Below are 23,348 nucleotides of genomic sequence, written 5' to 3'. Positions count from 1 at the left end.
CAGCCTTTGTTACAACAGCGTTCTAGGACAAAAAGGCAACGTGGACCACTTTCTGCTCCCTGCTTTCACCCTTACTGATCACCACCGTTTCCTCCCAAGAGGCCACCTGAAAACCAGGATTGGGCTAGAGCAAGAAAAGGGGGTCTGGGGCGGAGGTATAGTTCAGTGACAGAGTGCATGACTAGCATGCATGAGGTCCTGGGTTCAATCCCCAGCACCTCCATTAAAAAAAAATTAACAGGTAAGTAAGTAAACCTAATTACCCTCCCCCACAGAAAAAAAGAAAAAAGAAAAGGAGGTCTGGAAAAGAGCCTCCTGGATCCCAAATCCTTTCAGTTATGTACTACCGTAGCTTTGGATGTTTTACTGGTTAATTCTTTAAATGGGTTTATACTGTACATTTTGTTCTTAATCATTAACAGGCTGTAATCCGTTAAATATACTGTAGTTGACAGTACGCCCCAAAAATTGTTCACCTACCTAGGGAGGGCCTGGGAATCAGAAAAGTCTACTTTTTTTCAAACCACCTGGAATATGAGTGTCTAATTCTGGGTTGTGCAAATGAGACAAGCTATAAAACTGAACTGAAGGCTCAGGAGAGAGAAGCTGAAATGATGAAGAGTTGGGGGTAGAGTGCAATGAGGAGTGACGGTAGCCGGGGACAGATGATTGAAAGGGATACAGATACAGCTCTAACTCTTTAAGACATCACAAAGGCCCATGGACCCTAGAAGTGACCATCTCAGGAAGCTGTTAATAATCAAAGGTTAAAAGACAATGGGAGTTGCTTCAGTTATTGACAAAGAAGCGCTCACTTATCCAGTAGGCAGTCCACAGTCAATGTGCTATCCCCTAAAGAAAGCCCGGCTAAAGCCAATCAGGACTACCCGGAGCTCTCCCTGAACACCAGGGTGGCCAGGACCCTCTGAAACACCACGCTGCCCTGGTCTCTGGGGCTGATCCAAAGGTACAGCTCCTCCGCATAAGGACACCTAGCTTTTGAATGATGTATCACTCCTGTTCATCATCACAGGAGATTCGTCTACCTAGCTGCATCTTCTCTCGATCCTAATTCTGGCCCCATAGAAGGGGCCCTAGTAAAATGCAAAGACCCAGCAATGGTCCTAAGGATACAGCTCTCTTCCAACTGGAGGTCTTGTTGGCAAAGTCCTCTTTCAAGGACTAGTTGAGGAAAAAGAGCATAATGCTCACTCACCATGTGTCAGAAAGCCCCCAAAGAAGCAGCTAACCTCTCTCCTCTCCCTGCCGTTAGATGCCCCTCCTCCTCTACCCCGCCCCGTAAGCACCTCTTTCACCAGCCACCTGTCAAAATAAAGCCAGCCTTTGGATCTTTCAAAAACTGACACTGGAAAGAAGCCTTTGGATGATTTCTTTCCAGGACCTGTTGAAAGATAAAAGATGAAGCAGACAATTTAAAAGGCGAGACTGTGCCCTCTAGATCACAAAGCTGAAAGCAGACAAACCGTGGAAGCCAATGACACAGGAAACGCCCTTTGACCAGAGACGGACATCAGGCATAGCCAAGTTATTTTCCATAAAGAATTAGAAGCTGAATTAAGCCATTTCACAACTAATAGTCATAAAATCTTTGCATTGTAAAAAAAACTGGGAGAGGAGGGAGAATGAGGGTTCTTACAAGCCACTCCTCTGAGAAACAATGACACTACTTTTGAGTAAGTTCTGTTTAAATGACAAATGTTTTAGGAAGGGTTTTGTTTGGGTTTTTCTCCCCCTTTGTTTTGTTTTTTTAAAGTGAGACACACAGACATGTGGGGAAGGAACCCCGCCTCCAATCAAAGAGCAGAAGAACCACAGAAAAAGGCACTGCCTTTCAACTAACTTCTTCGCTTTTGGGTTTAATCCCCTGCCCACCAGCCAACACTTTGGCTGTTTCTGGGAATATTGCTGAACTCGGTTTTTAGGAACCAAAGTACATGCAGGTTCTTGGCAGGAGCTGAGAGAGGGTGCATCTGGGAAATGCTGGGGAAAAAAAAATACTGAATTCTTCCTGCTGATCAACTAACTCCCTGGGCTAAAAGTCAGATTTCCTCTCCTTTCCTTTCCCTGCGTACCTGGAACACAGAAGTCTGGTGTATGCCGCCGTCAGGCACAAGGGGATTGTTCCCCTTTTTTTAAACCTTCAAAAGTTTTGTTTAAAACCCAGAAACTTACATAAAATTTAACTTAAGGAAGATATTCAACAGAAATCCAACATATAGGGATGAAAATGATCACTGTTGTCCTCAGTACAAAACCAAATACATAAATCGTTTATGCTTTAATTAAAAATTATTTAAAAGGCAAGAAAAATAAAATAAAATGAAGTACACACAAGCACGCACATTTACAAACCACCAGAAATAACTAAACGTCCATATGGGGTATATAAAATAGATTATAGTATATCAACTTCAGGGAATATTACACAGCCATTTGAAAATCTGAACTGTATAGAACCAGAGAAGCACTTTCCATGTTATATTAAAAATGGCAGATATACCAAGCAGTATGTACTATTATTCACACCACATACAATGGTGTACCTGTGAATGGGGACTGGACTGTGATATGAAAAAGATATAGAACTTACTCTTAGGGGGAGGGTATAGCTCAAAGAGGGGCGGTCTAGCTCAAGTGGCAGAGTGCATGCTTAGCATGTACGAGGTCCTGGGTTCAATCCCCAGTATCTCCTCTAAAAATAAATAAACTAATTACCTCTCCCCCACAGCCAAAATAAAGTAATACAATAATAAATAAACTTAAAAATATTTTTTAAAGTTACTCTTTATTGTTATTGTTATATCATCTTTTCAACTGGAAAAAATTTAACCTACCATAAACAGTAATCTCTGGAAGCCAAACGTCACTGACAATTCTGAGTGCCAGGTACAAAGTCCTGAGGGCCGAGTTAGGACAGGAAGGAAGGAAAATGGCTAAAGAATCAAAGATGCTGTCCCACTCCCCAAAATGGTTTCAATTCCTAGATTGAAAGCGGTTTCAGACCACAGGCCCTCACTTCTCCCTGTGTTAGCTCTCTCTGCGTTTCTGAACACTGTAGGTGGCTGGACTTGTGCTGTTATCATGGTGTTGTTAGCTACTTCCCAGGAGAGCTCTGACTCAGAGACCCAGAGATATGAATTCATACACAGAAAGGAAGCAGTTACCGATAAAGATAGGAAGGGTTGAATTCTTTAGGCTGAAGATAACACCAGGGACCTGAACGCCGGGCTGAATTTCTCGAATGTTGTTTCTTGGGCTTTTATGGGAGATCAGTACCAGAAATGAAATCATGTTGACGGCACTGCTTATTACACTGTTTATAATGTCTTTTCTGTAAGAATCTCTATAATAAATCCTAGATTTAGTAACAACAAGAAAACGTCTCGCCTGAAGAACTGTCAGGTTCCTTTTCATCAGTTAAACGCTCCCTAGAAAGCCTACCGGTCAAGTGTCCATGGCCCATTCACCGTCACAGCCTCGCTTTTAGAATTCCTTATTCCATTTCTCCTTTCACCATGTGTCTTTTTATTTCCTGTTTATATCAAATGGGTTAATCTAAAGGTGAAAGTATAGCTCAGTGGTAGAGTGCATGCTTAGCATGCACAAGGTCCTGGGTTCAATCCCCAATACTTCCATTAAAAATAAATAAATAAACCTAATTACCTCCCTGCCCCAAAAATAAAATGAAATAAAATAAAATGGGTTAATCTACATAACGCTTTCCAAAAAGACCCATCATGAGCTCTCCGTAAATGCTACTATTGTAATTAAAATAATTATCACTATGTTTTTAGGAATCTTATTGAATATGGCTTAAATAATCTGAAAGAGGTAGGGTTTATATTACAATTAAATTTTTAAAACCTTGGAAGAAAATGACGTGACTTCTCAAAGTTTCAGGCCCTGCCAGATTTTTAAAAATTAAAGACATATGGTTGAAGAATCGGTCACTAGCTCCTTTTAAAACTGCACCCTTGATGTTGAAAGGACCAACAGATTTCCATTAGTAAAGCAATTAGAGGGCTGATGAAATCATGTTAGCTTCTTCTTGGGTGGTTTTTTTTTTAAGTGGAAAAAAATTTATCAATATTGACTGATTAAACAAAATAAATACTAGGAGAGGAAGGGAGGAGAAAGGAGATGAGAAAGGCCTAGTCAAGGTTATAATAAATTGTTTAAAAAGGAACAAGAGCACAAAGTCAACTGCTTCGGTGGACAGAATTCAATACAACTAAGAAACATAACGGCAGTTATGTGGTATCTGCAGAAATCAACATTTTACATTTACATGGAGTAAAAATGCCCTGCTAGTCTTTCTTTTTTAAATTAATGATCAAAATTTTCCTTCATTTCAAGGATGGCTATCACAAGTGAAATACTTTAAGGCCATGTTAATGGTCCCTTGCAAGCTGTCTGCAGTTGAGGCTAAGGTTTCTTCCACAAGAGTGTCCACTACTGAATGAATACACACTATTATGAAAATACTAGGTTTGATCACACATCAAGTAACTTGAAAATGGTGAAAAATTCCTTTACAACCCATTTTTGTTAAGAAAAATACTTAATACTAGAGGCAATTTATATTTGGCAAAATACACTAGTTAAAGTTCACAGTTTTTAAATGTCACCCCAGGAAGCCACAAAGCACTGGCATAACACTCAAGCATATAGCACAGATTCAAAGACATTTCTGAAATTAATAACTGCGCCAAATCCAATCATTTCCCTTTATTCTTAGTGATCAGCCTGCATTCCTCTCACATGAAAAACACGTCTCAATTTTTTTGGTTGTTTTTCCTTTTCTGCAAAATATGAGGCTACAACAGCTGCTGGGACTTCAAGAAGGAAAACAAATAGCCTGCCCTAACAGCAGAGCTGCCATTAGTCTCTCATGTTGATATGGTCAATTATAGAAATGCCTTCTATAAATTTGACTAATTGGATGGAATATGGGTTGAATTACACAATATTTTAAAGAAACGCGGACTTAACACTTTTAAACACAAAGTGACACCCCTCCCCTGCTGGAAGTTTTAAAACAACTTAGAGACCCTTACTTCAATAAACAGAGATATATTTGTACTTAACACAATGGTTCCAATTAAAATGGCTGTTTCTGAGGTGTATGGAAACACTCACTTCCCCTATGCAGGTGTTAAACATCTCCTGATAGCATATTTACACCATTCACTTGCTTAGCAAACCCGTTTATTACAGACCCAGCAGAGATAAACAAGCTTAGCCTCAGCCTCCATTATCCCAGAATCTCAGTGTCTTTTACTTCATTCTTGAGCTCAAAAGCAACCAAGAAAATCCCAGGGCTCCCAAAGACACGCTAAGAGGTTATTAGTGAAAATGGTACATGCTGTGTCTGTTTTAAAAATAAAAGCAAAGACAATTAATCATTTTTCCCTAAACTTAAAGCTATGTTTAGATAGCTAAGGATTGGTCTGCCCTGGCATGAACTCACCCATCTTTGTCCACACCATGAGTACGTCATCGCGTATGGACCATTTGCTTGATTGGACGAGAAACAAATTACTTATTTCTATGTTTAATCAGGCAACTTATCCTTATATAATGATAGCGCAAGCCTATATTATTTAAAATACGGTATATGCCAAAATCTTCATATTTAAATTCACATATAAAATAAAGCACACTGTAATCTGCATATCTAAGCAAGACTTGGCCCTTGCATACAAATACATGCATCCATTTACTACAGATGCAGTCAGTTCACCGTATTAAAAGAGGGGCTAGGGGCTTCAGCCTTTATCACCACAATATAGTCTGCCCTTGGTGTAACAGGAGAGGTCTGGGTTAGAAGATGGTGAAAGCCACTGGTTAGTAACCAGGAGACACTGGGAATACTGGGGTCTCATGACTACTCATGTACCTTCAGGTAAAACTGCCAAGCATGCAAGGTGGCACCCATACTTAACTCAGCCTCAGGGTTCCTCATTAGAGCTTGGAATGTCTGAACATATGAACAAAAATAAGGCCCTATTTTTATCCACAGTATTCATCTAAAATTCTGAAAACCATCAGTCCTATTTCCATTTTAAAAAATTAAATAAAATTCTAAAAAACCCTCTTTCTCGAAATGGGGACAACCTGGTCCTCCAGGGCTCAGTGTAACGGCAGGGAATGCTCCTTCCCATCCTGTTAGGATGATAACTGCCAGAACACTTATCACTTGGGCTGCATCTGCTTCCAATCCTATCTCCCTGGCCAGCCTTTGCCCTCGCCTCTCACAGCCAGGGTCTCCTCCTCTTGTCCCAGAGGCCTGCACACTTGGTTGCCCTTAGTAAAGGCTGAGAGAGGAAGGAATCCTGCTAGCAACTGGCAGGGGCAGGAGCATCTGGTCCATTTCTGCGGAACCAGAATGCCACTGTAACAGTCAACTACAGAGGGCTTTGTTTTGAGCCGCTCACTATTCAGAAAAACCAGTATTCCTGTGGTCTCTATGAGACTAAAAGTGAACACTGACCTTTCACAGAAACCCAGAGGCTTTGGTACAACAGTCCTGGGTGGTTCCTCTGCAGAACACTCCGAAAACAAAAAATTGCAGTGCAGAGTGACACAAGAGTTCACTGTACATCTTCTGGTGCCCATGTAATAAGCCCAACCCCTAAAATGATGACCAAGGTACATAACCAGACAAGATGCTCCATGGAAGCCTTGCTAACTTACGCCCATCTCCCCTGCACTGCTCCACCAGTCCTCCCAAATTCGTCCCAGGACCCACTGACAGGAACAGACCCTGTGATCCAAGTACCTGCACTGGGGTGGGGAGGGTGAGATGGTGTAAAAAGCACATCTCCTGGGAAATGAGACGAGCCCCATGGGCCAAAATGAGGAGTCTAAATGTTCTAGAACACTAGGCTTCACTTGAATCGTCATTCACCCAAGACCGAGGGCTTCTCCTTGGGGTTGTCACAATTCTAACTAAATACTGACTTGTAGAATTACTGAGTCAGTCTCTGCCTCACCTTTTAGACTGGGAGCTCCCTGCACGCAAGGCTGGGCCTATGTCCTCTTTGGTCGCTACCTTATCCCCAGGGCCAAGCACCATGCCTGTCAATTCAGAAGCACTCAGTAAACAGCTGCTGAGTGAGTCTTCAGCCTAGGCACCCCTTTCTGCAGATGGAAGTTCCAATGGGTAGCCTTACACTCACAGGTAGGATGCTCATAGTTAGGAAACCGCTTTCAGAGGGTAAAGAGCACCCTACTTACAAGGACTCAGTCATGCATTCATTCAACAAACATCTGTGAGCTCCAGGCAGTTGTGCTAGACGCCGGGTATAGGGCAGGGAATAAAAGAGGCAAAGTCCCTGTCCTCAGGTCAGACTGTGAGAATGGAGCAAATGGCGGGGGGTCTATTTTACACAGCAGTCCCGAGAGGCTTCTCCATGAAGATGAAGGGCAAGCAAAGCCCAGACACCTGTAAGGGAGCCAGCCATGCTGCTGTCTGGGAGCGGTGTCCCAAGCACTGAGAATAAGCCCAAAGGCCCCAACGTGCCTGCTGTGCTTGAGGAAAGACAGAGTCCTTCCTGAGGGGCAGAGCAGGGGGAGAGCGATAAAAGAGAAGTCGTTGTGGGCTAGCATGGGAGGGGGCAACAGACAGATCCTGCAAGGCCTCAAGCTTTGGCTTTCGGTGTGGGTGGCAAGGGGACTCACTGGAGCATTCGGAGCAGAGAAGTGATACGATCTGAGGGAGGTTTAACAGAAGAGAGTCACACTGGCTCATGTGCTGGGAGCAGACTGGTGGGGGGGGTGGGGAGGGAGCAAGAGCTAGAGCAGAGACTAGTTAGAGGCAACTGCGATAATCCAGGTAAGAGGTGATGGGGGATGAGATCAAGACAGTAGTTATCGAGGTGGTTTAAGAGGACAGATTCTTGGATGCATCTTGAAAGCAGAGCCCAAAGATAGAGATTATGAAAGAGCATCTACACAGAAACATTTCCCACCCAGTCACCTAAATCTTCGGTCAGATCACAAGAAAACTGACACAATCTGTCATTTTGGAAGGTCCCGATTTCTTCATTTGCCCTCCAACCTGAAAGATACAAGGCCATCTGAAAGATACAAGACAGCCACATGGCTTAATGATCAATCCACCTCCCACCTCCCAGTAAAGCCTTCTTCCCAGAATGTATTCAGGCCCATTGGACCTGAAGGGGCAGGGAAAAATAGTTAGTTCCAAATTGGGGATAAATAAGGCAGAGTATTAACCAACCAGCCAGCTAGGGGCCTTTAGTTCAAATTCAGTTGAAATCAAACCCACTGCACCCTTTAGAAAAAAATTCTTCCCATAAACATGAAAAACCATTCCTTATCATGGCCTCCAACATCCTAGTCAGACAGTGATGTTTAAGGAGTATTTCTGAAGTACACCAGTGAAAAGCTGTCTTATTTTTGCTTTTTAAAATCTTAGCATGGGGAAATATTCTATAATTAAGGCAATTTTAACAATAGTAGATAATAATTTGACTATAAATTGTAAGGAATGTAATGACTGCTTATTCTGGCACCAAAGAAACAGGACTTTCTGTGAAGTGACTGCCAAGAAAAATGATACTCCCACTCAGACTGGACCATTGCAAGTAGTAACTGTTAACCACACGCTTCACACTGCAGTTTGCAAGGACACACTGCTTTGTTTTCATCTCTAACCAAACATCAGACTGAAAACTCAATGGAGACAAACCATGTGGTGGAACCGAAAAAAAAAAACTGAAGGGAAAAATTTTTTCTCTGGTTTAATGCTTGCTGGGATGCCAACGTCAAGGGTTTGGAGAACTAAAGAAACCTCTGCAGTCCAAAAGAAACCACTTCCCAGTCTGCTCCTGTAGACAGAAGCCCAACATCAAGAAAGAAGTCATGCTCAGAGGCTTGTGACAGCCAATGGACAAAGTAGCTGCCAGAAGAAAGGACGGGCATGAAAAGAATGGCTGGGATAAGGGGGGGGATCAGGTGACCTTCAGCTAGACTAGACAGAGACAGCAACCCTGCCTGGAGCCCAGCCTGAGCTTCCTGGAGAGGAGGGCCGTAAGCACCCGGTGGAGAGGTTAAAGCAAGGAACAGGAGCAAAGGTTCTTTCTTCTAGAAGCACATCTGCAGGTAGAGCTGAGTTCCTGTTAATGTCTGGAATAGACAATGGCAGAAGCAGTAACCATTTGTCTACCAGGATTAAAATAAACCACATGAAACACTTAGCTCCCACCTCCAAGCAAGCTAGGAAGGAACACTACAGTCTAGGATTAAAAAATAAAGAAAGGGAAAAAAAATCACTTTCTTTTTTCCTTTCTTAGGCATCTGAGACTGAAATGTATTAGAAATTTTAAAATAAATTAAATAGCTGAAAAGAAATTAATTGACTTAAAAAGGGAGGGATGAATAGAAATACTCATTCCTAGAACGAGTACAAAAGTCACAAATCATGGCAGAACTTATTTTGGAACCACAAACATGTCTCAGACACCTAGCGTGTGCCTCGCAGTGTGATAGAAACTCGAGCTGCACTGTCTGGATCAGGTGTGATCAGGTGAGAAGGGCTTTTTTTTTTTTAAAGCTTCAAATAGCCACATGTTCAGAGATGAGGACCATCAAATGTGTCCTCATTCTGAATATAGCACTCCTGTCCTTAACTTCTAGTGTTTCTTTAAATATGATTATACATTTACTGAGTTTGGTAAATGTTTAAAAGAGAAACCAATATTCAAATATTTAAACCTGTCACCTCTAACTAAAAACCAACTCTTGCATTTTGTGACTTCAGGTCAGAATGACAGTTTCCCAAGCTGAGCACAGCAGGCAGTAACAACAGTAGGAACAAAATCTACCTGGGATGTTCTAGAGGACTTAGAAGGTGCAGATGAACAAAATTACCACCCAAAAGCTCTGACATGAATAAGCCACTGAAGGAATAATATACAGCCTTTAACCTATTTTTTTAAGAAAAGGACAAAGTGACACATAGAATTGACTCCTTATTGGCCCAGCACTGGTGGGAAAGTAGATGCTCTAAAAAGGTAATTTGCTTTTAAGAGCAATTTTTGTATTTCACATAACATCCACTCTTTCCAAAATATACTCTCTGAACTTTGAAATCAGAATATACCAAATGCAATTATTTAATACTGCTCTGAAATATACTAGGGCCCTTTAGGGTTACAGAGGTGCCAACCCATCCTAAAAGGTCTCAAACTGCCAAGGATCAGCAAGTTCTGGGTCTCCTGATCAGCTTCTGGCCCCCAGCCTGTTTCACGCTGTCATCCCTCACTTCTCCCAGGTGTCAAGTCTTGTCTGCCTCAAAAATCATCCCTTCTTCTGACCCCTCCACTCTCCTGCCAGTACTACCTGCTGCTTCTAATCAGCCCTGGATGGCAAAGGTAGATAACCTAAGCTTTTTATCACCTCACATTTAAATCCTACCTATCTCATTTTTTTATTTATAACATATTTATTCATAATTAACAAAATGTAAAAACAACCATGGCGTCCTTCAGTGGGTGAACTGCTACAATATATTCTTGTACATTCTGGGAATGGAATATTATTCAGCACTATAAAAGGAATCTATCAGGGCATGAAAATATATGGAAGCTTCTTAAATGCACATTACTATACGAAAAAAGCTGATCTGAAAAGGGGTATATAAGATTTAAACAATATATTTCCTAAAGGCATATGTTATCTACCTAATTTGAATCTAAGTGCCTCAAAAGCTTGATTCTGTTACTTGATTTAAAGTAACTCCTTGAATCCCCAGCACCTAGCATTCTGCTCTTGATAGAAGAGCTATTCAATCAATGATTGCGGATGATAACATTTCTGAAGGCCTTTTCTCCAAGCAGAATGCATTTATGACAGCTGCTTCTATCATTTAGTTTATCTGCTTACTTCCACATTCCCAGCTGTGTTCTGGATGGTTGTGCCGGCCAGAAGCCTAGGGATTTACTGTACTTCTATTTCTTGATAAGATACTTGAAGAGAATAAACACATGGCAAAGAGGACATTAAAGTAAGGGATAAAGAGATTTTTTTTATTTTACCAGTAAAGAGAAAGGGAAGAGATATCACCTAGCACACTGACACTTAATCAATAAACAACAGCAAGACTGGATTCCTTTCTAATTCTCTCCAAAGTACACTCAAGGTCCTAGTCTTATTTCTCTACCCTCAGCAAATCATTGCTGGTGATGGCATATACTTGCATCTTGATTAAAAAATATTTTTTTCCAAGTTTAACAGACCTTCCTCTTCATCCCACGTTGGCCAAAATTAAAACATGAATGCATCGAGTCTAAATTAAAGCTCTTCTGAGATTACACTTCGTGGATTTCACTGGGAAATTTAGAATCACAGAATCTCAAGAGATGGAAGGGACCTCAGAGATCATCTAGGGCAATGGTTCTCAACCATGGCTGCTCATTAGCACCACTTTTTAGGAGCTTTTAAAAAAATTACCATGACCTAGCCCCACTGCCAGAAAGTATGATTTAATTGGTCTGGGGTGGTGCCTGGGCATTAGTAGATTTTAAAAGCTCTCCAGGTGGTTGTAACATGTAGCTAGAGGTGAGAATCCCTGATGTAATCCAGTCTTCTAGCCACCCCCCTCCCCCATTTTTTCCAACACAGGAGAAAGAACCTCACTCACCAAAGGTAGCAGACAACTCTCACCTGTCACAGAGCTAGGCTAGAAGGGCTCCTTCCAAGAAACCATGGCCTCTCCGGGTAAACTACTCCATTGAGGACAGGGGGGTTTCTTCCCTCTCCCCCATCCCTCTCTCCCACTATTATTTTCTCTTTTCAAATAAACCAACATCCCCACCCATCTCAAAGTAAATGCATTTTCGGAACAGACTTTGCCTTGGAATCCCATTGCCTAATTCCTGAAAGTCTAAACGAGGTTATGTCTGTTTCCCTGTATCCACTTGCTTCTTTTCCCTCCACTCTGGGAGGTTCATCAGCCATGGTTTCCCCTTCAAGAAGCCCTATTGCTTTTCTTCGGAGAGGTTGGACTCAGCCCACCCTTTTCACCATTATCATCTCATGGGCCCTCCTCTTTCCAATCTCTGGCAAGGTTCACCTCCAATTCTCTCTCAGCTCACTTAATTTCCAGTTAGTACCTGCCCTGCCATACCTCGAGGACTTCCCTCATCTCCTGCCTTAGACTCTTTCCGTTTTGTGAAAGATGCCTTTTTCCCTGAAGCAGCCTCTTTTACTCTGCCAGTTCGTCATGCCGGGTTCTTTTTTTCTTCCCCCAAGCAGCTGGTCTTTTTGATGTCTGGCACACATTTATCTGGGCTTCCAATAAGATGTTTTTACATAGTTTCCAGGCTTCCTGGAGGTTACTGACTTTTTTAACTCTTCCATTCAATTTTTTTCCCCTAATTTCTAACATTTGTTAGAGTTTCTTTTTCAAAAGTTGAATACCTGGCTGATGGATCTCTTTGATTTCTCGCTCCCACCAGATTGCTGATTTAAATGCATCAGAACTTAAATATAATATTTCAAATTACCTCCAGGATGGAATCGCTTCATGAATTTTCTGCACTTTCATGTTCTCTATAGTAAGCAACAGATGTTTAACCAAGCGGAATTGAAAATGCCAGTTTTTACCTGTTCACATTTTAGCGTGTCTGCTTATATAAAATATTCTGATATCCTTAAGCCTGTGTTCTTTAGCTTGGTAAAAAAAAACTTGAGATTTTATTTTTAAAAAGGTAACTGGTGTGCACTGAAGAGCTCTACGTGCTGAATCCAATGTGTTAAATTACTCTTCTACATTTGCGCTAAATTGCCTAATCACAAAAGCCTCAATTGTTTGTTTCTTTAAGAAGTATACCTCAAGGCAGGAAGAAAAACAGAATTCAGAATCCTTCTGAAGAATCCCAATAGCACTCGGTTATTAATGAAGTGGTGAAGGCAAGTACTCCCCCCAAAGAATAAAAACATTCTCCAAGTTATACCAACATTTCTAGGAGATTTACTTGAAATTTATTTCACTTCAGAATGTTTAGACCCAAAGGCTGCCCAGGAGACCAAGAGACCATGAGATGACAATCTATCATCAAGGCAGCATAATCTCATTATAGCATCGGTGTCCTGTCAGAGAATGCGGTAAAATTGTCTAGGGCATCCTCCTCACTTCCTTAACAAATACTGCACCACGCTATCGCACTTGGTACTATGACTACAGGGCACACAAAATACCAGGAGCTGCCATCTGTCCTCAGATTGCTTACAGTTGAGGCAAGAAGACATACACACACACGTGCCTGCACACACCACTATGAAATAAGTCAGCTGTGTGCAAAGACCACGGATCTGACTCAAGCAAGGAATTCAGGAGAAGAGGGCGTATAACCCTGGGAAGTTCAGAAGTGACTCAATGAAACTATCACTTGATACTTGGAACCATGGAAGTTCAAAGCAGACGGATGAAGATTCCATGCAAAGCACCACTGTAAGGAAAGGAGGCCGATGGAATGAGGCGGGGGGGGGGGGTGAAATAGACCAAAGGCAAGTAAAACTACTGAAAACAGCCTCCTGACCAACAGCTCTCCTTTGCCTCACCAACCCTTAATTTGCAGTGCCACTAGTTATCTTCCAAACAGCTTGACTAATGACCTTCCCCTCCTCAGAAACTATTATCGGCTCCCTATGGCCCAAGAAATACAATTTATATTTCTTCTACTGCTAACATGAGACTGTCTGGGTACAACCCTCTGCTGGCAAAGGACATGATTGGATCTTTCTACCACAGCATCAGAATGGTGCTGTGATGATGGTCTTTTTCTAGTTAGATGCCAGTCTTCTCATAGCTTATACTCCTAAACCAGCCCTCTAAGGGAGTTGGGAAGATACCTTTTTATTCTCTGTACAACATAGCACAGACTATGCTCTGGGTCAGAGAAGACCTGGGTTCAAATTTCACCTCTAACAGCCACTAGCAGTGAGACTATGAATATACTTCTAAATCCCTTTAACTGTTTCCTTGCCAATAAAATGGGGATGATCATGATGAAAATAGTAATTATTCTGACTTCACATGGTTGTTGGGGACTTTAAATGAGATGATCCATTTAGGACCAGACCCAGGGCAGGCACTTAACAGCTACACGCTCTTCTCATGAGGCCAAAATGCACTTTTGCTGAACATATATGGGAACCAGCTCAGTGCTAAAACAGTTAATGTTATTGGGGAGCCAGAGACTCGCTTCCAACTGATTTAGATTAACACTGATGTTGTTTCCCTTGTTGAGACAACAAAAAAACTTCCTTTTTCATTCTTCTAGTCTCCAGCTAATCCGGAAATTGCATGCAACCCAATGTGAGTCAAATAAAAAAGGAAAATAGTAATTATGCTAAATCAAACATTTTCTATTTGTATGTTCTAACTAGAGATTGAGCTGCATAAGCCAGAACTTTTACTAAGCTCTTTGTTGAGCATAGTTCCTATACCACTTGGGACGATTTCTATACCGACAGGCCCTGTGGCTCAGTGAGAGCCTCTTCTCAAGTTAAACACGGGGAGCCAAACTGATGATTTCAACAGAAAAGAAAAATTACCAGTTCTCTGCAAAATCCACCCCATCTACTGAAAGTAGGTTAAGAGGGAATACAGTTCTTGAAGCCATACGTTGTGTCGTACACGCAATCATTAACTCAGTATCAGAAAGGATTCCTACCTCTCCAAAACACAGGTTTTCCCGTGTAGCCCTAACAGAGTTTCCGTGATTCCCAGAATCCTTTGAGGTATGCATGTGCCTGCGTGCATGCTCACACGTGCACTGCTCAGGAACAAAAATGGGAACAGGAGAATAAAAACTCCAAAATCGCAACTATGATGCCAAGTTCTCCTTGGTATCATTCCATGTCACTGTGGAAGGGTCCTCTGACAAGCTTAAGAAGCTTTCTTACCAATTGCCTCACCCTGCAAGACAATTTCAAACAAAGATTAGAGTAGCAATAAAAGGCCAATTGTTGTATATCCTTTATCCTGGCCTTATGGAGGGAGGCACAATGAGAACGGTAAGATTTTACAATTTCTTATTATCATTAATATTATTTATTTTTACTACTGAACTACCATTAGGGAGTGAATACCCTAGTCCCAAATCCCTTCTCCCTGGGAACTCTCCAGGCACCTCCCTCTCCTCATCTGTACCACTCACATAGTACTTATCACACACCATGTTGAATTCCAATCATGTGTGTGCACAGATTATCTCCCTACTACCTGGAAAGGTCCCGGTGGCAGAGGCTCTTCTGTCCTTCTTGCTGCCTCCAAGATGCTGGGCACAGAATACTGTACCTAGTAGGTGCTCCAAAAATTATGCCCATTGAAAGCTGAACAAAACCCTATCCTTTGTGTTAAAGATCCCTTTTGATCATGGCCTCTGGGCTACCCATTATTTGGTAAGTACAGAGGTCAAGCGGACAGGCAATGTAGGACCTCGGTTGGAGGCCCTGTCAGCATGATGTACTCCCTGACACCCTTGAGAGCACATCAAATTATCTTAATTATGATCTAAACAGACTGAGAGCCCTTAAGAGCGTGAAGTATTCTTAACGCCTGTTCAAACCTCTAGAAGGCAAGTGCAAGGCCGTCGGAAGTCAAACCTTAAACTTGGGCTAAGCCTGGGGCGAGGCACCCAGACCCTGTGACCCTTTGCCTGGAACACAGTCCTGGAGTTTCTGCACTTAAGAAAACATCCTCCCCTTCCCCCGCCACCCAGTAAAGTACCTGGCAATTAACTCATTCAAGTCACCACATTGACTATGCTCTCCAAAATGACCAAAGTTATCTGACTGTAGCCCAGGGAAGACAAGGATAATGTATGCATCTGGAGAGGCCAGGGCGATGGTAAAGATTACCCCTGTTTCTATACTGGCCGTCTAAAGGTATTTACTTGGGTCTGTCTGTGTTGTGACAGTGTCCTAGACTCAAATGAATGCCTCTAACACTCCACATTTTTGAGCCATTCAGTCATGCATTTTTGTTATTGTTGAAAGTGGTGCGAAATTGCACTGCATGAGCTAAAGTCCTTGGTGGTCTTCCAAGGATTCCAGCTAAAAAGGCACTTCCTTTGTTCCTCAGGAGAATGCAGTCCAGTAGGTCATTCAAAAGGGGAAATAAAAGCAGCAGCCCTGGGAGGGAGATGAAGGACAAGACAAAAAGAATAAAATGTTTTGGGTGTGAGCACATTAGCTTCCATTTCCTGCTGCTGGTCACTAATAATTCTCCTATCTTTGGGAGGAAGATGACCAGAGAGACATTGATGCAAAATATTCCTCAGGTGTTTTCTGGGGACCATGACAATCAAAGGGGACACCTAGCACTGTCCTTGAGCACCCTTCAAACTTCCTTTTTCCTGAGATGCTGGCTGGGGACGATGTCCTGCCATCGGAAGACAGGAGACTGCACAGAGCCAGGCTGGAAAGTGAGGAGGGCAATATCACAACCCACTCCCTGAATGCCTCCAGTCCACCTCAAAAGCACATATTGTTTGCAGAAGTAGAAGATGAAAACTTGTCACACCCCCATTAAGTGCAGCGCTGCATCTATCCCTTCAAAATGTGGGAATGACAACTGTAACCTTCACGCCAATCATCTCTGCTGGCCCTGGCCCAAACCGTGCAGGGCACAAAGACCCCAAGTCTGACCTGTGGAGCCCCCAAGCTTCAGTGGCTGCTGGTTCACTTCACTTTTTCTGGCGGGCCCGGAGGGAGAGAGGAAAGAAAGAGGGCTTTTTAAAGGCTCTATAACCAATAAAATCGTGCCGCTCTTAAGACCTACTGGAGCTCCCCAAAAAACAGACAGCCCAAGGGCAAACAGTTTCTGATCAGGAACGTGCAAGTTAGCCGATTATTGCCAAGGTGCCGTGGGCTCCGAGGCTGCTCCAATGATTTCTTAGGTTCTATTTCTAGAAAGATGCCGGTCACACTCGGAAAGTGCTCGGGAACTTCCCTCAATTACCTTTGTAATTTATGTGTAATTGATGACTGCACTTAATCTCCAAGGTTATTAATAGCCCTTCCAAAAAATGACCCCCAAGTCTTCCTAAGCCTTTGGAAGTGCCTGGTTGAAATTACACTATTTCCTTTGCTGGCTGCCGGCCCCCTGCCCGCCCCACCCGGGTGACCAACACCACGAGGCAAAGGCGCGCTCTGCTCACTTCCATGAAAGGTTCGGAATGGAGGCTTGGCCCCCGGGGTTCGAATCGCTCATTTCTCTGTTAGGTTATGCTGGCCACCAGCCAGTTAGATTCGTGGTTCTTTCTGAACCCTCGGGGCGAACAGGCTACCTGCGCCGCCGCTGGCCCCAGCGCGGCCCGCGGGGCTGCGCGCAACAGTTGGCCTTGGCGAATGAGTGAGTGCAACCCAGAGGGGACCCGCCCCGCCACCACCGCCCGCCGGGCGAGGAGGGGCGAAGGGCACCCGCCGCAAAGCTGCCTCCTCAGCGCTCCAAGAAGGGCTTTCACAAACACCCCACGCACCCCCAGCGCCGAAATCCGGTAAACTTTTTCACAGGCTAAGTCGTCTCCATTTGCATAACCATCTCCAAACTGAGATTCGGGTTTCCTGTAATCAGTCCTTTCAAAGGTTTGTAATTTAAAGTGCAATTAACCCTTACAGTGAGGTGAGAAGAAAAAGAGGGGGAAATACCCTCCTCGTCCAACACCTTCCGGAAAGCAGGAGAGTTCCCAAAAGTCACGATCTGGAGGAGTGGAGAGTCGTTTGCTTTTTAAAGGCGACTTCTAAAGCCGCTGGACCCACTCAAACTCCTAATCCATGTCAGCGGTGGGAGAGTGACGGGGAATGGGTTTTTAAAGATCAATGAAACATTAATTCAAGGTCTGCGTTTTGCGCTGCCCGGAATCTGGCAAGCTCTAGAAGGCACCCCTACTGGCGACCCCCACACCCCCCACCCGGCCGCTCGCCACCCACACAACAAAGCGGGGAGCCCAGTAAGGAGTATAGCCCGGAAAAGGCGAGGGAGCCGGTGACACGCACTTTGCGGGCCAGAGTCCTTCCTGGGACTGGAGAGACCGCGGGAGGGGGTGGGGGATGGAAGCGGAGCGCGGGAGTGGCACTTGGCAACTCGCGGGCGCCCCTCCGCCAGCGGCGCACTGGCGGCAGCCGCGGCCGTGGTAAACGCTCTGCGCCTGGGCTCCCTCTGGCGCGCCTGCCCATTTCTCCCTCTCGGCTACCTGCGTCCCGCGCGGGAGACGCGAGGGGTTCCGAGGTCCCTTCTCCGGAGTGCCGGTCCCGGCGCTCGCCTCCCGGGGGCTCCCACCTACCGTTGATCTCGTGCGTGGGGGCATCATTCTTGTCGAAGCCTTTGGACACGTAGAGACGTCGCACTTCCGAGCAACTTTTCGACTTGAGCTCTGCAGCCAGCAGTGCGGCGCTGAGCGCGGCCAAGGCGCAGAGAAGCGCGGGCAAGCCGAGCCGTGCCATGGTGCGGGCCAGGGCGGACGCGCTCCCACCTTTGGGACCGGACGGAAAGTGGCGGGCGGGCGCGGTGTCGGGGGCTCGTGAGCGGAGTCAGAGGGCGAGGGAGTTGGAGGAGTTGGAGGAGAGCAGCAGCAGGAGACACGGGGCGAAAAGTGGAGCTGGGCCTCGCGCGTCAGGCAACGGTTCCCGGTGCCAGGCGCCCGGCCGGGGGAGAAGGAGGAGGAGGGCGTGGAGGCGGTGCGCGGCCCAGGGGAGCGGAGGCGCGGGCCGGTGACCTCGGAGCTCCGCGGGGGCAGCGATTGGGGCGAACTGGCCGGCGGCGGGGCAGGGGCGAGGGGAAGGTGGCAGGCAACGCAGGGGCCGAGGAGGGCGTGGGCGGCGGCGGCGGCGGGCGCTCGCGGCGCGCGGCTCGGGCTGCCCGGCGCTGGTCCGCTCCGCTGGCTCGACTCGGCTCGGCTCGCTCTGCCCTCGGCCCGCTCTGCCCTCGGCCGCACGGCTATGCCCTCTTCAGCTCCGCCGCTGATTGACTGGCCGGCGTGCGCGGCGACGCTCGACAAACTTGGCCCAGCGGGCGGCACTCTGGGGGAGGGGGCGGGCGGCGGGGGGGCAGGAGACGGGCGGGAGCACGCAGGGCCGGGACGGGAGAAAACCTGGAAGCGGGGTTGGATCCGGAGCGGCCAAATCCACTTCCTAGGGGGCCGCACCGGGCGCGCGGCGCTCCCTCGCGCAACACGCCCCGCCGGGCTCCTCCCTCCTTCCCTCCTTCCCTCCTTCCCTCCTCCCGGGCGGCGGTGAGCCTGCCCGCCGCCCCCAACCCGGAGAGGAAAGGCTAACTTCTCCGGGGTGAGAGGCCCGAGTCCCGGGGGACCGAGCGGCTGGGGACTTGTTCCGAAGCCCATGTCCGAGTCACAGGCCTTCTGCTCGCGGCCACCTGACCCGCTGCCCGCGGGCCAAAGCCGGACTGAGCCCTCCTGCCTCGATACCTCCGCTTCCCCGCCACCCCCCCTCCCCGCCGCTGCCGCCCCGCAGCCTGGAGGACCCTCCTAACCGCCCAGCTCCGGGGCTCGGAGGAGGGAAACACTGGCATTACTCTCATTGTTTCGCTGCGGGCACCAGAGGGACTTGGGACTCCAAGCTGGCCCTAGAGCGTCACCTGGCCTTCTCAGACCTGCTTTCCATCATACGGTGTTTGTGGCGCATCGCCCTGTTTGGAACCCTGGCAGGCGTTCTCCCCTTCCCCCGCCCCCGCCGCCGCCGCCTGGCTGTGCTACTAGTCTGACCAAACCTTGAAGCGGGAGAAACAATTCCCCCCCTCCCGCCCTCCACCGCCAGGCGATGGTTCAAAGTCAGGGTTGACCTTGGAAACATTCTGGCTCAAGCCCTGCTGCACGGAAGGAAACTGAGGCCCAGAGAAGGGAAGTGACTTGCTAATAGCATGCAGTTTTGGGGGCGAGGGGTGGTTCCAGAACCCGGGACCTGACTCCCAGGTCGCAAGGAACAAAGGTAGCCCAGGACCCCTAGTTCCCCTCCCTCTTCAAGTCTCTTGAGAGACACACCTCTCTGGGACCCGGTCTCCCCTTAGCCCCCAAAAAACTGGGAATGGGTGAGTCTTCCCACCTTCTAAGCTTTGTCAGATTCCATTAATGAGTGTTTTTGAAGCTCCCTGGGCTCCTTTAATGAAGGGAACTGTGCAGATTGGGAACTTGTCATTACCGTTGTTATTGTTACAATCTGCTGTAACAGGTTAGGGTGAGAAGTGCCTCAGACACCTCGGGAGTGTGCTGGGAACTAGGCAGATAAAAAGGGCTGGAACTTATTATTTGGCTAGACTCTCAATTCCCATAAAATTACATAGGGTGAAGATATGAACCATCATTACAATTATCGCCCTCATAGGGTTTGCTGAGACTTCCTCCACTGTTGTTTGTAAACCCCGTTGACTTGGTTGGCTGTGAGGAGCTGTAGAAACTAGCTAACTGTTGTTTTGAAAGCCCACTGCAGACTCTTCTACATTTTATTAACTCTTGGAGATCATCAGTATAAACAGACAGATTGTGACCTGTCTCTAAGTGGGACTTACAGTTTCCCATTTCTGTGGCTTGGCAGAACATTTAACTCTGCAACTAGGAGAGGAGTCTTTCTAAATATGCAAACTCAACTGCAAATGAATTTCCTGCCATTTCGAGGGACTTTCAAATAGTCCAGGTTTTCCTCAAACTGATAACCATCAGATCCTCAAGGCATTGCTAGGGCTTAGTCCAGCACTTTTAACTTTAATGGACCGATGCATTTTACTTGAAGATGTTCTTTACTAAAGAGAATAGATGCAACTGACATTAATAACAAAATGAAACCCAGCCACCATAAGTGAGAAAAAGGTACTTCCAAACTCTGAAGCCCAAAATCAGGGAAAGCTTCCTTTCACACCAAGTTCAGGGGGGACTCATTCTTGGCCCCCCAGTTAACTCCGGCTCTTCCTGTTCATGGATGATTAACCAAAACTTGAGCCTTTTCCACCAGAAACAGTAACCTCTGGCTAGAAACAGATCAGGACAAGTCTGAACTTTACCACACAAGGCAGGAACCCCAAGCCCTGCTTTGAGGCGGCTCTCACTTCAAAGCCTCCTTTCATTTAAATACAAACAGGGTGAACAACTGGCAATCGACAAAACAAAAACCATCCAGCTTCCCTTTTCAGATGGCCCGAAGCTCCTCCTTCCCTCCCTCTGCGCTGGAAACACACCTACTCTGTAAGTTCTCTGAATGCCAAAAAATGGAGTGAGGGACCACGTGTAGAATGCAAGACTCAACAACTTCTCAGGATGATTAACCCTTATCTGGCCCTTTGGGGGGGACTTTTTTAACATTGTGATAAAATACATACATGGAAGTTTCCATTTAAACCATTTTAAAGTGTACAATTAAGTGGCATTTGGTACATTCACCATGGTGTACAACCACCGTCACTATCTAGTTCCAAAATATTTTCATCATCTCAAAAGGAAACGCATTAAGCAATCAAAGTCCATCGCCTTTTCCCCCAGCCCCTAGCAGCAGCCAATCGCCTTTCTGTCTCTACAGATTTGCCAATTCTAGCCATTTCATATAAAAAGAATCATGTCATATGTGGCCTTTTGCGTCTGGCTTCTTTCACTTAGCATCATGTTCTTAAGATCCCTCCAGGTGGTAGCACGTATCAGCACTTCCTTCCTTTCTGTGGCTAAATAGTATTCATTTTACCCATGGACCGCTTTGGGGCATATAGTACTTTAAGCGTTTGCAAAGGGCTTCCAGGTCCACTCTCATACTTTTAGAAAATTTTAGTGATTTTTAAAATAGATAAGCAAACTGAGGCTCACCGAAGTTATATGGCTGGGCTACAGCCACGGAGCTCTTGAAGTGGCTGAACCAAGACTGAAAAATATCAGGCCTCAGACTAAATCCCACGTGAGTGTCCCTATTTCAGATTGATAAATGTTCATCAAACACCTACTAGGTGTCAGATACTGCTCAGCCCTAGAGGAAGGGGGGATAGACAAGCCAGAAAGAGTTTAGGGTTTAGCGTACTGGGTAAGGCCCATGTGCAAAGGCTTGCTGAGATAGAATGTATTCACGGTATGCTTGGTTTTCCCAGGGGATGCATTTCTCTTGATCCGGCCCTGGGGTACATTCGCTGGTGGGCAGAGGGAACAGAGGATGTACTTAGTGTCTTCCAAGCCAAGAACTAGTCGAGTCAGGTTCACTCTCTCAGCTTTGAGGGCCCTTCTCTCGGCCTCCTGGGGAGCTACCTTGGTTGCCAAATGTGCCAATGAGGCTTCCTCCCTTAGCGTGGGTGGTTGTCTTGCAGCCCTCTAGTCTCTCCCCCTACCCAGCCCAGCCCTCCCGCAGCCATCAGAGTGAGCCTTTGACATCACCTGAACAATGTCCCTCCTCTGCTTGCTTAACCCTGCCCCTCTCCCCCTTGGTACCCCATTGCTTTCCAGATCAATTCCCAAGTCTTCCCCCAGATCTGAATCTTGGCTCTTGGGCCAGAGTCTACATTACCAGCTTTCTTCCTGGCCCTTTCCAGCCCTGTAACTTGTGCTCTGCCCCACAAGAACATGTCATCATTCTCCATCATGCCCACACCCTTACCCTGCCCCTGCTAGGAACACCTTTTCACTCCCCTCCATTCTTTGGACAGATCCTTCATACTCATCCATCAAGACTCAGCTGAGATATCACCTCTTCTGGAAAACCTTCATAGATTCCCCCAAGCAGAGCTAATGGCTCCTGCTTCTAGGCCTCCAGGGCAATATCTACGAAAGTGACTACTACACTTTCCCTTCAGCAGAAGTCATGCTTTCTCTGAGGAGTCATTGACCCCCAGCCTCCAAAAGGTCTTTTAGGCTTTACCTTTGTTTGAATGCTTATTGCCTGCAAGACTACAGATTCACCTGATGGGCAGTCTCCCAGGGGGGGAAAAAAGGCCTAGAATTATATCTGAAATCTCCTGATTTTTAAATGTTAGTGACTGCTTCCAAACTCTTAAAAGTTTGCTGGACAAACTCAGCCTGTCTTTCAGCCTAGACCTCACCGAGTAACTTTCCTTTCTTGCCCCGAGCCTCTCCTTTTAGAGCAATGGAGCAAGCAGTATCTTCTGACCACTTGCTAGGTGCAGAGATTGGTTCTGAGAAGACTCTAGAAACTTCTAAGACCAGACGCCTTTGAGGGGCTGGCACCCTGCTTGGGCAGGCAGGATCCATATCTACATGGAGAAAGACACTGGTGAAGATAACACCAAGTTGTGCACGTCCCTCCAGGCCCTCATCCCAATTTGCTCTTTGTTTCATGGTTGCCACTCTCCTCTTGGT

At 45.9% G+C, this 23,348-nt stretch overlaps 1 protein-coding gene across 1 annotated transcript in view; it reads right to left on the bottom strand.

The window, feature by feature from the left end:
• GPC4 (glypican 4) overlaps positions 1-19,041 on the bottom strand; it is a 100,834-nt gene extending 81,793 nt beyond the window's left edge. The window contains exon 1 of the mRNA XM_031445948.2: positions 18,339-19,041. Coding sequence (XP_031301808.2) covers positions 18,339-18,498 — 160 coding nt within the window. The 5' untranslated portion in view covers positions 18,499-19,041. The remainder of the gene's footprint in view (positions 1-18,338) is intronic.
• Between the last annotated feature and the right edge of the window lie 4,307 nt (positions 19,042-23,348).

This window comes from Camelus dromedarius, chromosome X (assembly GCF_036321535.1).
Source record: "Camelus dromedarius isolate mCamDro1 chromosome X, mCamDro1.pat, whole genome shotgun sequence".
NCBI classification, from domain to species: Eukaryota; Metazoa; Chordata; class Mammalia; order Artiodactyla; family Camelidae; genus Camelus; species Camelus dromedarius.
This window is presented reverse-complemented; position numbering and strand designations above follow the sequence as displayed.